Source organism: Epinephelus fuscoguttatus, linkage group LG16, assembly GCF_011397635.1.
Source record: "Epinephelus fuscoguttatus linkage group LG16, E.fuscoguttatus.final_Chr_v1".
In the NCBI taxonomy this organism is placed as follows: Eukaryota; Metazoa; Chordata; class Actinopteri; order Perciformes; family Serranidae; genus Epinephelus; species Epinephelus fuscoguttatus.
In genome coordinates, this window is record NC_064767.1 from 30,278,224 (window position 1) to 30,295,815 (window position 17,592).

Genomic DNA, 17,592 nt, shown 5'->3' on the forward strand with positions numbered 1-17,592 from the left:
TTTTTTCAGTTACGACAAGAACAGTTTGACAGAAAATAATATTTACTGACAGCAAAGTACAAAAGAATTGTCACGTAAGACACTAGTGGTGACAGAGGGACACGTACCATTGTGAATGTTATCTGGAATGGTTGCTGAGAAATTACTTCTCTTTACTTCAATGTGTAAACATTATTTTTTAGCACTAGCTAATAATCTCATTTATCCACCAAGTGTAAAACTAACAACACATTGATGACACATTGGACCCTTTGCACTTTAACACCCACAGCTACATTTTCACAATTCATTGAAACTAAGTGGTTCATATTCTTTGGATTTGCAGGTCACATCCTCAGACTTCTCAGTGGAACGAATAAATGAAGAGCCTGACTTTCAGCTCTCCAATTTCCATTTTTGAGATGACTGATAATGTGTGTGGCTCACATCAGTGACGCCTGGTCAATAAAGGTGGCCAAAGTGATGTCTCGCTGGGAGAGCCCTCCACAGTCATGTGTGCTGAGAGTGATCTGGACCTGTGGCAACAAAGGAGAATGAAGCAGGGGAGTCATCATATGACTAGAAAAGGCTATTTTTATCAAATAACTTTGTGTTGCTTCAGCCAAAAGATCGTGCTTTTAATAGAAAGCCTCTAATCGTAGATCAGCCAACTTAATAATGGCATCAACCACTTTTTCCTTCCCACTGACTGACACACAGCAAAGCGAAAGAGAGAGAGGGAAAGGCAAATATCTACCCCTGCAACAAATTTCAGTGATAAAAGCAGTCAATAAAGTTCATGTTTGACAATGCAATAAATGCAGAAAGCAGCATTTGATGTGCAAAGTGTCTTTTGATGTTTTTGTGTTTAAACCGGGAGAGTTCAACAGTAAAAACTGAAATTAGCTGAGGCATAAGCATGAAAGAGGTTAAAATGTCAACTCAGCTGTAGTTAACAGTAAATGATGAAAGCAGTGTCAACCTGGCATAATTTAAGATGTCTGAAAAAAATGGAAGAATAAGATATGAAGTTAAAGTGTGCCTAGCATCTGAAAAGGTAAACACAATATTGTCATATTGTCACTGTTCAAATCCTAAGTGCAGACCACACAGGTAGGCTAATAGCGTTAGCATTGATTTGGAGTCGTGTTTCTCGCCACATATTGAATGTAAGCCCAGCATTTACTTTCTTTAAGCTCTGTTTCAGTCTCTACCAACTTCTGAGGGAAATATCTTGGCACTTGAGCTGCGAAATGATCCGGTTTGTTCCCCAGCTAGTAGCTAGCTAACTGTGTCTGTTAGCTGTTTGGTGCTAAACAGGGGGTCCATGTCATTGGTTCGACAGCCCATTAGTCCGACTGTCCGCGGTGCTGAACAGCTCGGGGCGCGCGTATGGTGCGTCGCGACCGGCTTGAGGCGGAGCAGGCTCGCGGCTTATGTGTTTGTCACTTTCTTTTTCATTTTAACCCACACCATGATCTTTTCCTGACCCTAACCAAGTGGTCTTTGTGCCTAAACCTAACCAGACCTTAACCACAGGGCATCATGATGATTTCGGAACGGACTTCGGAACAATGGGATGTCGAACCATGGGCAGTTCCCCTAAAGAGGTAGCTAACTACAGTGAGTGTTCAGCTAAAAACTGCTACACTTGAAGCGCTGTGTTTAAGCATTTATAAATTAATTTCAATTACTAAGACACTGCTTTGGCAAAGGCAGCGGAGAAAGAAGTATTAAGATCGTTTACTTAAGTAAAAATTGAAAAGCTACAATGTAAAAATATTCTGTTATTAGTAAAAGCCCTAAAATCATAAAGCTACAAGCAAGTACTTGCATCAAAATATACTGAAAGTACTCATTACAGCACAAGTACAAATACTCATTATGCAGAATGGCCCATTTCATATTCATATATTTTATTACTGGACTACAGTATTGATTCATTAATGTGTTCATTTTAATGTCACAGTTGATAAATTGGGGATGATTAATTTCTATACATGACCTGCTGAGTAGCTTAATGTATTATATATATCTATATCTATTTGTCTATATCTACAAAGATAGATATATAATTTAATAGTTGAGTTATATTTTGTATTGATAGTCTGAATCTGCAAAGTAATAACTAAACATTTGTCTCCAAAATTTAGTGGAGTATTAGTATAAAGTAGCATAAATTTGAAAGAAATAAGTAATGTACAAATATCTTAATGGTGTCACTTGTCAGAGATGCGTTTTTGTCAGTCTTAAGAAAAATGTTTATGATTTTGCTGATAAATATAGGTATGGTTTTATTGAAGACTCATGAATTTGAATCTTTGTACATGGTCACAGTACTGGGCTCCTCAGGACCAAGTTAAGCAGTGATGTAGCCTATTCACTGATTACTAAAAGTGCAACCATCCTATAGGCTGCAATCTCCTTTACATGAGTCCTGATTAATATTTTATACCTTATTATAGACATTGAACCACTCAGGATGATGGTCCATCTTCTCTGCTTGTAACGCCACTCTGGACATGAAACCAAAAGCCTGAAAGGAAAGAACATCATATTATCTATGTCCATGCAGTAGTGGTTGCTATTTATGTGGATTTTGTGAGTTAATTATGATATGTTAGAAACCTGATTAAAGTCTTTAAAAATAAATTCTTTATAGATTGCATCCCGTCCAACAACCTCCACCCACTGAGCGTTGCGTAGCAGGGGGAGTAGGTGGGTTCTCTCCTCCTCAGTTAGACTCTGAATTTTACCAGCCTGGTAGGAAAGAGAGGAGGCAACAGTACAACAGATCAGAGAGGGGCAGTTTCACAAACACAAACTGTGATTGGTTGCACAGGATCCCATCTGGAAACAATGAAAGGCTGCATTCCTGGTTTAAAAAACTAGCTGGTTCAAAGGCATGTGGTGGAAGGGGGTGGTAGTGGTGGGACGGGGTGGTGCTCCTTTTTGGTAACTCAGTTCCTAAACTTGACACATGATGCAGGGTCACATGGATTTTAAAGTTACTTATACTTGTTTCATTCAGCTTCAGTGACCCTGACTACAAACTGCACTGTCAACATTTCACAACCCCAAATAGACGTCTGATTTTATTGCACAACCAAGAGGGGACTTTTGAAGGCTTTGAACCCAGATGAGCAGTCATGCTTGTAAACCAAGAGTGCAAACAGATGTCACAATGACCAGTAACAGAGCAATGACATCAACAGGTATCATAGCAACAGTCTAATCTGCTCTATCAGTGGAGTGAATGGGCAGCACACAGACAATAGCCAGTGGCTTAAACCTCATCTATTCATCACGTGCGGCAGCTTAATGCAAACACAAAGACAGGAAATGTGCTTATGTCAGTCTTATCCCTGCAGAATCACACTGCCACTTATGAAACTTAGTATCAAATTTATCTATTTGCAATTGTCAGCCTGCGATAAAACATCATATAGTAGAGTTTTAGAGTATGAGAGTGAGTAAATGGCAACAGGTGTGTGAAACACCCTGTGTGCAGCCTGGATACACACTGTAGAGAGGTTGTGTACTCACCATGTTTGCAGAGTGTTTTCATACACAGAGGAGGTTCAGCTCCAGCTCCCTGTTGCACAGATCTGTGGCAGCCAGCGAGAGGGACTGGATTGACTTTATCTGACACATGAGCTGGAGGTCCTGCTTAGCTGCCCCTGCAGAAGCCTGAGCAGAAATCCTCACTGCTGATAGGTTACTCAGCCACATGTCATCATGGGTTTAATCATAAACTGTCATCTGTTGCACAAGGCATGTATAAGGCCAGCTATTGTAGCAGGATTCAGTCAACACTGCTGCAATGGCCAGCTGTGTGAGGAAAGGAGGAAGAGGCTGTCCTTCTTATATACACCTTTTAATAATCTATGTACATTGTGTATGCTCACGTATTAAGCATGAACTTAAACTTCAGAATAATAGCACACTATTAATGATGTCTCTGTTCATTACGACAGCAGTTTTTATAGCAAGTGCTGCTCTTCAGCTGGCTGGAGTTCATGTCAAAGGTTAATGAGATGTTCCTTGAGATTGCCCTGGTGAACTCATCTGTCACGGTGAGTGCTCAGGGAAATGAACTGGTTAATGAAATGAGGAGAAGGAGAGGATGTGACAAGTGATCAGCATTTAACAGTTGGCTGAGTGGGGAAATGAGAATGTATTTCGGTGTTTTTGTTACAAAGCTGCTATTTAGAGCAAAACCATTAGATTGGAGTCAAATGGTTGTGTAAATTGTGTTTGGAAATTTAGCGTGTCCCTCTGACTTCTACACTGATACACACACTTAACTCATGTAATCTTTTAAACTGGCAAAGTGTATGTTTTCTTCATTAAGTCTCATTTTATTCGTCTTCTATCTCTGCAACAAAATTGCAAACAAGTTTTGCCCTATACATGATTCCAACCATACACATCACAAACCAGTTTAAAGACACTACCAACCACGCATGCTTACTGCCCTTTGACCACTTTTTATATTGGTGTGAGTGTTATAAAGATGAGCAGTGGAAGAAGTGTTTTCAAGTGGCAACATGGAGCCCAGGAGGCTGCTACAAGCAAGTCTAGCTTTGTTAATCCTTGTAACCAGCAGCTATGGAGGACACTTAAACCCAGGTGAGTCTTCTAGGATTCATTCTGGTGTTCAGTGTGAAGCAGTCAAAAGTTTTCCTGTTGTGTCCATTCGACACAGGAGCAGTCACTTAATGTCAACACCAAAAAAATAACAGTTTTCTTTTTAGCTTCTTGTGACAATCAATGTTTGGTCTTCATAATCAAGGTTAACATTCAATTATGACAAATTGAGCTGTCAGTAATATGAGAACACTCAGTCAATAGTATTGAGTTGTGTTATGATCTTGTTAATGTTAGTGATCTGATACACCCCTCTGCTATCGTATATTTATGATGTACAAAAAGCATTGTGTGCACCATAAATCAGTGTTGCTTTGAATCTATGTAGGGCTGACACTGAGAATGGACCAGGCTTTGTTAACATTTCATAACAAGCTGACAGAAGAAGTGCAGGTCCTCTACACGTCAGATTACTGCTACAAGGTAAAGAATATATACTGTCACTCTGTTTGTCTCTTCCCTTTGTCTGTCTGTCTCGGTTGTCCAAGATGTCAATGTCAGCAAAATTACTGAAGTTTTCCATTTGTCACATTTGAGTGGTTCATAATGATGCACACATAACAAGTCAGCAATTTTAAGCAAGTGCCTAGTTTGACATTCTTGTTTCTTACCCAGATCTTTCTAGAAAGGTTAAAGGTTACTCCAGTGATTTAGCAGTGGATCCTTCTGAAATTGGACTCACGTGAGAAAGATTCCTTTAAAAAAAAAGTTCAAAATCTGTTATACCCTGACATTTAGTACTTAGTGTGAGTCAAGCTTCAAAAACACTGGATCCTACATTTTTCATAAACAGGGTTCCAGCAGATGTTAAATAGCCTAGTCTAGTCTAGTTAAATGCATGACATCCATTAATCTCAAAATATGACCCTGACTGTTAATGAAATGTCTTAAATCAATCTGTCAAAAGTCTTAAAAATGTTAAGACACGGGAATTAGGATGTTGTAGGAAAGAGGATTGTTGTTCTGATGTTGCAATCTTAAAATAACTGGAACAATTTATCAAATCCCTCTCTCATAACGTCAAGCAGAACAGGATAACCAAACCAACAACCCTCAAATTTTATTCTGGTCAGGATTTTCAGAGCAGATGATCCACTGGCTGCTGGCTAGCTGTCACTGTACCCCGGATGACATGGGAAATTGTAAATAAAATTAAATTTAGCTATTTGGCTAAGATCTTAAAGGCATGGCTGAAACCGGTAGAAGGTAATGCCCATGAGGCTTGATGTCTTTTATGCAAAAGGTTATTCAAACTTGACTCGATGGGAATCAAGGCAGTAGAATCTCACATGCAGAGTTAGGAACAACTTTACCAGGAAACCCGCCAACAAATAGGTATTGCCCACTTCTCTTCTACTCTCATCTCTGCCACAAGACGAAAAAGTAATTTTTCTGTTAGAATAAACATTTGAGCAAAATTTTCACAAACCATAAATAACTGATGTCAGTTTGTTTTGTTTTTTTTTCTTAATTTTTCTTTCTCCAGTTTTAGTTATTGTAAAATTGTTCCTAAATTCATTCTTTGTGTCAGAACACTGTGTGAGGGTTGGGGTTTGAGGGGGTTAAACAAAATAGAATGGAAATGACAATGGTGGCCCGTTTGTCAATTTGTGTTGCCATGGGCATTTCTATCGGCTTTGCAGCATATTCAATGCATTCAATGGGTTGTTTGAGCATCATTAGGTTCTTTGAATGTATTGTGACAACATACAGCAATGGGTTGAAATAAAAACAGTATTTTTAGAAGCAAGTACTCAAGGACTTCAACTCAAGAAATGATATGACTCAGCAACTTTTACTTCTATTGGAGTAATGTTTGACCAGGAGAAACTATACTTTGACTGTAACAAAGCTGTGAACTTTGTCTGTCACTACCACTACCACTGAACCTAATACTGTCTATTTATAGTTGCATTTGCCTGTTGGCAAAATATAGATTAACCTAACTCACTCTAATAACCATATTCCTACATAAAATGGGACCATATATATATATATTCTACTAAACATTATACTTACCTTCAATGCTTGAAAAAATCAGTTTTGATCTTGAAAAGGTTGTAAAAAGCATTAACTTTAACTGTCTGACAGCTGTAGAAACCCTGTTTGTTCCTAGGACTTATGTGCATTTTCCTTTTTACATATTTTTGTCTTCATTTTTTCCTTTTATTTCTATTTTCTAATCCTGAGGAGCACACCACGTTGCATTTCACCATACATATTTGTGTATCTGACAAATAAACCTTAGAATCCTTTAATCCTTATACCTTTAATCATCATGATCCCACCAGATTTGTCTAGAGACCCCTCTGATTCTAAAGTACTTTAGTGTTGTCCCTGTTTTTACTTCTCAGTGTGTGTACCAGCATTTGCTCACTGTGAAACCCAACAACAACAATGCATCTGCAGTGGTCAGCACTAAATTCACTCTGACTCTGCAAGTGGAGTCCCAGACCAGGAATGAAAGTCTTTGCAGGTAAGAAGTTTACTATTCTAACAAAGCATCAATTACATTAAACCACCTACAATCCAAAGAAGTAAAAATGCTGATTTGTTTCCTGTTTACTCGTATTAACTGTCTGTGGGAGTGTATAGCTCCTCTTTACAGCCATGATATAGTGTGGTGGCATCCAATGATTACATCAGCAGTCTGCGAGATTATTTACAGTGCTCGGGGAGTAGGCCTGACCTGCTTTCTGGACCTGACTGATGCCCTCCCTTAAACTACCTCCCCTGGTATCGATCAGGAGCCTTTTTGGGGTTAATAAGACCTGACATTCCAATATTGATGAAAAGGGCTCATTAAAGCTTCAAGGCTCCTCGTCCTGTGGAAGCCTCAGCGGGGATGTTAACTGGAGATGACAGTCTGCATATTTATAAACAATCAGGACTGACAAGACACCAGGGCAGAGTTTTCCGTCTGGGGGTCACCTGTAAACATGGTGCCAGAGATTCAGTTACAACATGACAAGCCTCTGATGCTTTTCTTGCTCTCTCAAAGGTCTGGCCCTGGGCTTACTAGATCAATGCTGAGGTCTCTAACCAGACTATTGATTTCCTTTTCCCCTTTGAAAAAACACTCCAAGTGATAGCTAGTATGTCATCCCAACAGTGGATCAATATGAGCATGTAATGCATGTTTTTGGGGCCTGAAACTGGAGATGACGAGAGGGTAGAGGGATGCACTTTTAGTCTGAGGACACTAGGTGGTGCTCCTGAGCTTCAAAGGTGTAAAACCAACAGAGGGAGATAAGTAGACCATTTTTTATAGTCAGGTGAAGAGTAAAACAGTAGCAAGTGGATGAAAAAAGTAATTTAATACATGCTTTTAAGGAAGTATAATTCCAAACAGAATCAAATAAAAACAAGCAGTATTTCTATTTGCTTTTAGGGTAAGTGTGTGTCAATATTTCACTGTTTTGGATGCAGGTGGAGTCAGACATATGGAGAAGGTGGTCATTACTCTGTTTGGATCCAGATGTCTGAGGCCGCCAGCTGTACTGAGGCTGTGGATAAAAGACCAAACGATGCATACTTGCGTAAGTGCACAACACTGATGAAGGATGCAGGATGATGACATTCAGTAATCAGCTTCACAGTTTTGAATAACAAACTGAGAGTGAAACGTGATTGCTTTGGTGAGACCCAGTGACAGTAAAGGGACCTGTGTCCATGCTCAGGCCAAGCCTTTGATCCACTCTTTACTTAATTGAGTCAGCAAAGAGGAGAATCACTCGGCTCGTCCACATCTACTGAACAGTAATACTCACCCGTCTCCTGGGACATGATGTGTATTGATCAGATAAGACATGCCTTCTTGAAAAGGGATAAAAGAAAAGCTTTTCTGTTTGTTTCGAAGGCCTGGCTCCACGCGTGGAGGATTGTGGGTAATACATTAGGGAGTGTGGAAGGATTAGGGCGTAATGGGATTTTGAAAGCGTCTCTCTCCATAATGTACACTCTACTTAACAATATTGCAGATTATGTTGTAGATCAGACTTTTAAGGCCAAGTAGCCATTATCCAAGCAGATATATGGTCAGTGTGACGGCACCCCTCACAGTATGATGAGCTTCCATTAGCTCCGCAGACCTGTGATTATACAAACTCCCCATAGGACTTGCTCAGCTTAAGTAATGGTCTGGTCAGCAGCTCAAGACAGGTTAGAGTTGCCCTGCTAGGACATTTCAAAGTTTACTTCAGCTTCTCAGATTGATTAGCTGCGTGGCTTCATGAGGTCATTTGATGGGTGCGGTATTCTTCAAGGATATGTTTCTGTGCAGCTGCAATCAGATCCACCCTTTAATCATATTAGTACTGTATTCTGCATTGTACCACAAACCACAGGTCACCTGCTGAGGCCTTAGTTCTTACAAAGAAATCCAGAATATCGACTGCTTTCAAGTATTTGTTCGACTTCAGCTGTCTCATCGATGAACTGAACTTAATCTAGCTGTTTTGTGTCCATCACTTTCTATTTGTTGTGACAATAACTAATAGAGGGAGCGTGGTTGTTGCAAAGATCAAGTGTTGTTTCACTTCATGTGCTGAGAGCTTTATGGTGCTTTTATGAGTGGACAGCAGAGATGCCATGACTTTTCTGGCGTGATTAAGTGACCACTCTTTGTTCAGAGTAGATGTCATAGTGTGGATTTAAGCTCAGTTTAAATGGCTTCTTTTTGTTTGTTTTTCCACTGAAGACAAACATGGCGCGTACTGCCCCCTTATTTCCTGCGCTTTGACGCAAGAAGGCCATAGTGATATCTCCTGAGCCTATGTGTTATAGTTTTATAATCAGCAGCACAGCTGTAAAATGTCTCACTGTTCTTTCAATGCTGCTGGTGCTTATGGGTGAACAATAGTTTAGCAAACTTTCATTTTTGTTTGCATAAAAGAAGATAAAATTCGACTATGTGGTGTTTGGCGTCATTTTCATTGCACTAATGCCTCTGGGAACATTTTTGTCGCCATTATGCAGTGATCATGTAACATAGGCTTTGTGGTTCCTTAAACACTGAATCCTTAAGCTTTCCCCTATTCCTTTTTTTATGATCTGTGTAGATTTCATTATTTATTTAGCAGGTAAAAGGCACCTCAGCTGCAGCGTTTGTGCCCTCTCGCACTGTAAACCTCATCTTGACCTCGTCCCCATCTATGATGCCCTTTGGCAGAACAGCTCTTCCCTTCTTTGTTTTCTTCTCCTCGTTCCAGTGTAGCCTTACAATTTCCTTTTGGTACGCCTGCAGGGTTAGATTACCCAGATGGATCGACCAAGAGTTTTCCATTAGGTCCTTGTTTGTCACTTGAGGGATCCCCTTTGACACTGGTTGACTGACAGACAGCCACAAGGGAGTCCAGAGGCGAGTAAAGCAGACAGTTTGGACTGGTAATCTGGCCCTTTATCCCCAGTCAGATCCCATTCTGATAGAGATGTACAATACAGTATAAAGCTCCTGACATGGCCATTTCCATTTGTAAACGTTTCCTTTTTTTTTTTTTTTTTTTTTTGCAGCTCTTCTGGTGGCAGCTCTTTCACTGGCCGTAATTGCTCTCTTATTCGTTGTGGCACCCTACATCTACAGGTACATTTATGTTTTTTACATCATCCACAATGAAAATACCATTCTGCACTGATTACTTCTCCATAAGAACCAGGCAGCTCAGACTTGTTGTCCCACTTACAGGAGGCGTTGTACATCAAAATTTATGAAGACCATTTGCTGCCAAAGCCCAGAGTACCCAATGGATAATGTAAGTAAATTGCTGCTTCCAATGAATGCATTAGATTATTAATATCTTAATAAGTGCAATGAGATGACACAGATGAGTGATTTGATTGATTAGATTTAGATCAATCATAAAGCAATAAAATATTTTCCATCAAATGAATTCTCATCAGTATCATCTGCACATTTGCACAGTCATTATGTTCAAAATTAACCATTAAAACTATAGTTTTGTTTGTGGATAATGTACATATAAGAAAACATTTAGAAACCTTTTCCAAATATTTGTATATCCTTTCTTGGTCCCCTAACTCCTGGATTTTTCTAGAATTTGAGGTGTCCAGAGGAGCACTATACCAAATGACTGTGCCACCTCTATTTCTTCACTGCAGAAAATAATTAACTTTCTTTGTAATCAAACATCAAAGTTGCCTTAATCCAACAGTAACATTTTGTTATTTTTATTGGCTAACCACGCACCCTGAGATGCATACCAAAATTGCTCCGAGACTCCAGTCATCAAGACATTTGGGAGACACTAATGGAATGATTGATACAAATGTTAGCAGAGCCAATTGTACAGCAGACTTACATGGGAGTGATAGAGCGTCGTATCCGTCCAATCATCTTGCTTGATGGCAAGAGCTGCTGCGTAATTTTGGTGAGCATGAATAGCTCCTCTCATTCTTCCAAGCAAGATGTCTCTGTCTTCCATATGCTGCCTGGATGGCATGCAGATCCATCATAACATATTAGTGCTGGTGTCTTCCTGCTCTGGCTCTTTAAACTGCTGCATGGAGGCCAGCGAGTCAGGCTAATCCAACTGAGGGGGCAACAGGCCAGAGTCATCTCAATGCTGCCTTCACAGAGATAGGGGAAAAAGAGGCGCCAACGCGCAGCGCAGAGCATGACCCAGGATAGAAAGATGGCCAACATCATTTTGAGGAGTTCTGACCCATGTGGCAATTTGGATTTTCAGTTTTGTCAACATTTTTATATCTCGGAACAATTATATATTACGTAAAATCTTCAAATAAGTTTGAATGTAGTGTATATTTTTTGTGGTTGTTTATATATTATATTATGTTATAGTTGTCATTTTATGTATTCATAAATGTGCTTCTGTTTTCAGCCTCTCAACTTTTTTGCCTCCACTCTGCTGATAGCCATGGCCGGAGGCATAATGTTTTTGGGTTGTCCGTCTGTCCTATTCTCATGAACATGATATCTCAGGAACGCCTTGACGGAATTTCTTCCAGTTTGGCACAGACTCAATGATGAACTGATTAAAATTTGGCTTTCAAAGGTCAAAGGCCATAACTCAAGAATTCTTATTATCTTATATAGAATTATGACAAAATTACACAAATGTTTAGTAGGACATAATGATTAAGTGATGAGATTTTATATCCAAACAGCCAAAGGTCAACGTCACTGTGACATTATAATGCTCTACAAAAACAAAGCTCTGACCATTATTCAACACCATATCTCAAGAACAGAAGGGGGGACATTTTTTCAGATACTAAGCTGGTGACACTAATCTTGGATGTCCACCTTGAAACTGTAATGATTGTGTAGCTCTTCTCTGCTGCCGGTTGAAGATGTGTGTGAAGCATCCACGTTTTAGAATATGTAGCTTCTTTGCAGAAATATCCATGTTTGAAGCATTGTCAGCTGTCATGGCTATATGTGAGTCTGAACAGACATGGATGTAATAATAGTTCAAGTCTAAAAGTGAAAGTACTGATGGTGCACAAAGTAATGTAACCATCTCTAGAGAGACAACTTTTATTATAATGTAATCATAATTAATCACTGCTACAGAAGAGGGTCATTTTGAACTTAATGCAAATTAGCAGAACTTGTCAGCTATTAGAAAAAGGTCTGGTCATCATCAGCACTTTGATATGTAAGCATTCAAAGCAACATAAGAAAAAGAAGGAGGCCTCTAAGAAACAAAAAAAGCAAAATTATAAACACTACAGGCTGTTTTAGTGTCTTTCAGCACATTGTTATGGTGTTACTGTTTTGGTTTAGCATTCTGTTCTCACCATGAGTTTGGCCAGCAGGGAGCAGTTTTGAGCAAAAGCTTTAATAAATCCACTGCACACTACCTACCCACCACCAAACTTCAGACAGACAAAGTTAGCCGCTAGCTAGTGAACATACAGCTGCATGTAGAAGCCAAATATCTTTCTCAGGTGTTGGTGGAGACCATACACTGTATAATAAAGATGGATGGCATAACAATTTCACAAAAGTGAAGCCATAACATGCTGACCGCCTCCTGGTGGCTGGCTGCAGTATAGTGTATAAACTCCGCCACCTCCTTAGTGGACAGAACATGGGCCAAAATAAAAAATCAAAGTACATGTCAAATCAATTTTTCCTTTCTGTCATTTTATCATGCTGATGTATATTTAAATGTTTTGTTTTTTGTTGTTGTTTTTTTTATAGGCTAAGTTTGGTTTTAATTGAGTCAAGTACTGTGCTCACTCGCAATTGAATTGAGTCAATGGTGCTGAGTCAGGCAGGAGCATGGGCAGGACCTTGAAAATCGTGGCTTCACCACCCAATCACTACTGCACAGACTCCAAATGACGGACCACCACAAGATGGCCGCGCAAGAATCTGTGATATTTTGGCTACATTTTTGTATAGTGGGAGGAAGTGGAGACGCATTGTCCATCTTTAGATACAGTCTATGTTGGGGACCAAAACAGAGCTTAACGGGGACTGAATATTAGACTTACATTCATCAGGTTAACAGAAACGTGACTCCAAATGAATATGATTGTTGCTCCATGCCTGCTTATATCAACTTTATTAGGCAATAGATTTTGAATGTTTATACTTTGTTCCCCTGCCCCCAAGAGGCCAGAAAATCCGATGATATTGCTTCAATGCATTAAGCTAAATTGTTTTGAAAACTCTAACACATGCAAACATGGATTGACTGCAACAAGAAAAAGAAATAGCAGTCGCAAGTCAAAACAACAGGGATTCAACATATACATCGATAGTCATAGTAACAACTGTTGATAATTTTCATACACCTTTGTGTGAGCCAAACTGTTTAGTTACTTAAATTCAAAGTTCTGACATTATTTTCTCTACCCCTTAATTGTTTCTACAGGACAGCGCACAGGCTTGTGAAGCTGAGCACAATACCGCTAAAGCTAAACCAACACGTCTGCGCTCACTGGATACTTTCCGAGGGTATGTACGCCATCAACAACCATCCTGTTTATCAGTCTATCACCACATGCAGTTCGTTCACATGCTAATTCTCTTTAGAGCAGTCTAAGGCATGATGAAGATCTACAGGCCCAACATAATGAATAATTACAGGGGTCACAGTCTGGCCACATGCTCCCCCAAGCTTTTGTTATCAGGCGGTATAGCTTTGGGCATGATTTCTGATATCAGTGCGTCTCGGGTTTGGAACAGTGTGTTTCTGTTGGACAGGAGTGATGCATGTGATTGAATCTGGGCTCCCTGCTAGCCTTAATTGTGGCCTGGGGGTAGACACAAAGCACGCCTCTCTGGAAACAGGATGCTGGTGTGGCTTTGACCTCCCCCTTGCCAAATAATTGATGTAATAATACCGTCAACATATCAGCACACATCCACACAGCCATAGATCTCCTGCCAAAATGGAGAGCGAGAGGAAATCCAGCAGCACAGAGGCAGCATCCAGCAGACAATTGGCATCTTCTCGTCTGTGGCTTCCTTTTGGATGAAGAGCCTTCAGAAACCACTGTGCATATGTGCTCAATTCAAAATACCACATACTGTTATTTAGTTTGGGAGCTGAATCATTTGAGTACACTTAGACTAGACTTCGCAAAGGTTCAAGGAAAGGCTACATTTCGATTTCTTTTCCCTTTCTGTTCTGCCTGCCTGTTCAATCCTATTAGCCGAAATGTCACTCTGGGGTTACAGATACTTGTCACATATTGATGTCCTGATAGGTAATACTGGAAATTCTCATACCTGACAACACACTTAATCAAACTGTGACTCAGCGCTCAAGATTAACGCTGCGTGTGCCTCCTCAGCCCTGTGACTTATGATCCATACTCCCTGACAAACAACTTTCTACAGAGAACAGACACATCATCCACCATAAATGCTGAGACATTTCTGAAGGCAAAAGCCTTTTCTTCTGAGCTGAAAGGTTTTTCTGATCATTGCTCAGACTCCACTGACATGATATACAGAGACCAGTGGGGTACGGTTGCACGTTAATTTTTCTAAAAGGATTTGGATTTTAATCTTGTGCCGCATTGCTAAAAGCCTGTCGCCGGTCCCTGTACTGTTGAAAATCGCACCGTCAGTAGTTAGCAGTGCCATACAACAGAGGGAACAACTATTACTGCAATACAGTCAGTCAGTCACATTTAACACCAGGTGGCTGACTCATTCTGTGCCTTATTTTGACTAAGCTCCAAGTTTTCCTCTGATTTAGTTTCAGATATGCTCTGATGTTTGGCCACAAAAAGAAAAGAACCTTGGCATTTTCACTGAAGTAGTAATTTATTATGACTAGATTGGATGTCTGTGTATTTGATATGGCCTGCACAGTTGGTAACTCAATAGTCTGCAGTGATAGAGTGTAACTATCCATTTGCAACGGGGAAATGTTCTAAGCTAACACTCTAATTGGTAATGCATGTACAGTGATTCAAATCAAAGAAGTCCATAAGCGTCTGTCAGCAAGTCGTAACCAGTTGTCACTGCTGCACGACAGACATGTCTTTGTGTAATTAGTTGGCTATAAATCATAAATACTGATTCCCAGATGTGAATTAAGTCTATTACTGAAGTGACAAATGCCCATTGGAGAGCTTCACAGGGATATTTACAACTTCAACCTGATTAGCAACTAGCCTGTGGTGTTTCAGCCTGGACATTATCTTGTATTAACTTTGGTGCAACATTAAACAAAGTCATCTCAGCACACATCCTATTAATTAAGCACTTACAGTCTCCCTTAATCATAATTAGCAGACAGTGTTGTCACTTGTGTATGGCATTAGTAATCTGCCTAAAATGGAGCTCTGGTTCACCCAGAGTGTTTTGATTAAAAAGATGGCCAATAAGCCTGCCCTGATATTGCAGAGATTTTCACCAGGTCTCATCTGGTCAGTGATTTAACCTCCGTCTTTGTCACTATGGCGACTAATGGATATGTTCGTCAAAATTTAAATGATAGCCTGCATGCATATGTGTGTGTGCGTGAGAGAGAGAAAGAGTACATGGACACATGCGGCAGGGTTTACTCTACTTTAATAGCCCTTTTGAGATGATAGTGGCCGATTAAAATCTTGTATCAGCAGGTTGGGGCTAAAAGAGCAGTAATGGCTTTGGTGCACTTCTTAATTGAATCTAAGTAGAAAAACAAGAGGAGGCAGAGGTAGATACAGTGCATCTTATCAAAGAGTCTTGTTCTTAGAGGTTGTCCTAATGCTGTTATGGCTCTTAAAGACCCCCTGATGATATATATATATATATTTCTTTTGATTAAATGAAGCGTGAATTAAAAGCATAAATTCATGTATTTAGGATGGCAAGAGGATTGAATTTGCCCCAGAGCAAAATGCTGTAGCCGCTTGACCATGCAACCATTTACATTCCCCTGCAAGTTTGTGTTGTGTAATGGCCCACACCCATTTTCTGACATGCAACGCAAACACCTCTTTTCCCTCCAGTGTTGGATTCAGTGAAGCACTCTATCACGTGTGCTGTGTTTCAGCAGCCTTGGCTGGTGCTAAAGTATAAAGTGTATCATATATTAGACGCAAAGTCTTTAGTCAGCACTACTGCTGAGGAGATCCAGAGGACAAGTGTTCATTTCCTGAGTGATTCATAATGCTTAGATTGCATTACCTTGCATTTGGAGTGTGACAGAAAAAAAAGCCCCTCCTCTGCCCTCTTTAACTTTAATTCAAAACTTAATATTGTATCAGATGGATTAGTTAGATGGTAAGAAAATACTTAGATATCTTTTTTCCTGTTTTATTTATCTATTTTTTTTAAAATGTATTTATAATTGCTTTATAACAGTTGTAACCTATATTTCCACCATTCATTCTACTGCATGAAGGTTAATCCAATTATCACTGATTTCCTAAACTGTGTGCTATAATGTGTGCTCATTGTACTGTCTTTGTAGGTTTGCCCTGACAGTGATGGTGTTTGTGAACTATGGAGGAGGAGGGTACTGGTTCTTTCAGCATGCACCATGGAATGGTATAGTATAGTGGTATGGTGTAAGACGTGCAGAGAAATACAAAATATAATAAAAATAAGAGCTTCGCAACTGCTTGTGCAGTGCAACTACAACAATAGGAATTTGAAATGCCACTTTAATTGTGTTTCCCCTCATTTAGAAGTAGATTTAATATCTGAAAGAACCAACAGCTCACATTGGTCAGTCTGTTTCATGAAAGGAGCCGATACTTCTAATATAAAGGAATAGTTTTTTGAAGTGGAGTTATATGAGGTGCTTATACATAGTCAGTGTATTACCTATAGTAGATGGCAGTCGGCACTCCCCCAGTTTAAAGAAGCAGGCAGGAATACTGGGGCACAGAAGCTAACTGATGTGCTGTGAACAGGGGCAGCAGCAAAACATATATTTGACACCTAAAAAAGGCCCACCTAAAAACATAACAGTTTAAAGCTACTGTTGGTAACTTATATAAAAAGTAACTTTTTTTATATTTGCTGAAACTGTCACTATATCCACACAACACTAAATAAGACAAATAATCTGTGAAAAAAAATCATACTCTTTTACCTACTCTGTTGTCTCGTAGCATTTCTAGTGGCCTGACTGCATGTGAACGAATAACAACCAATCAGAGCTGAGGAGCCTCTAAAGCAGTTGTCAGTCATGTCAGTCATGGCCTGTGAACTGCGGTCAAACCATAGACTGTGTATAAAAAAGGATGACGCGTCTCAACTCACCCCCACTGTACAGAAGGGAAGCTAAAATATCCCGTATATAGCTGCCTCCATCTTGCTCTGGTGACGTCGATCGCAGCCAGAGTCTGCGAAGTAGCGTTCTCCGTCCAACCAATTGTGAGCATCACCACTGTATGCAAGTCCACAGATTGGCTCACGCAGTTGTCGATCATATCAATCATTGAACATACAGCAGTGTCATAAGAATTACCTTAAATGACAGAAGCCATCTTTCGGAAAAATGTGTACTATAAGTTTTTGGT

General features: G+C 39.8%; 2 protein-coding genes across 2 annotated transcripts in view; one reads left to right on the top strand and one right to left on the bottom strand.

Annotated features, from left to right (window-relative positions):
- Nucleotides 1–24: 24 nt before the first annotated feature.
- Nucleotides 25–3,683, bottom strand: pcbd1 (pterin-4 alpha-carbinolamine dehydratase/dimerization cofactor of hepatocyte nuclear factor 1 alpha). Its single transcript, XM_049599857.1, has 4 exons — nt 3,526–3,683; nt 2,608–2,739; nt 2,435–2,515; nt 25–515 (listed from the first exon to the last, which is right to left on the bottom strand). The coding sequence occupies exons 1-4, from the start codon at nt 3,526–3,528 to the stop codon at nt 423–425; spliced, it is 309 nt and encodes a 102-aa protein (XP_049455814.1). The 5' UTR covers nt 3,529–3,683; the 3' UTR covers nt 25–422.
- Nucleotides 3,684–3,793: 110 nt separating this feature from the next.
- The window catches only part of si:dkey-192p21.6 (uncharacterized protein LOC565246 homolog), a 31,332-nt gene continuing 17,533 nt past the window's right edge, over nt 3,794–17,592 (top strand). Inside the window, exons 1-8 of the mRNA XM_049599856.1 lie at nt 3,794–4,611; nt 4,958–5,052; nt 6,984–7,105; nt 8,059–8,168; nt 10,141–10,210; nt 10,313–10,379; nt 13,494–13,576; nt 16,536–16,612. Coding sequence (XP_049455813.1) covers nt 4,530–4,611; nt 4,958–5,052; nt 6,984–7,105; nt 8,059–8,168; nt 10,141–10,210; nt 10,313–10,379; nt 13,494–13,576; nt 16,536–16,612 — 706 coding nt within the window. The 5' untranslated portion in view covers nt 3,794–4,529. The remainder of the gene's footprint in view (nt 4,612–4,957; nt 5,053–6,983; nt 7,106–8,058; nt 8,169–10,140; nt 10,211–10,312; nt 10,380–13,493; nt 13,577–16,535; nt 16,613–17,592) is intronic.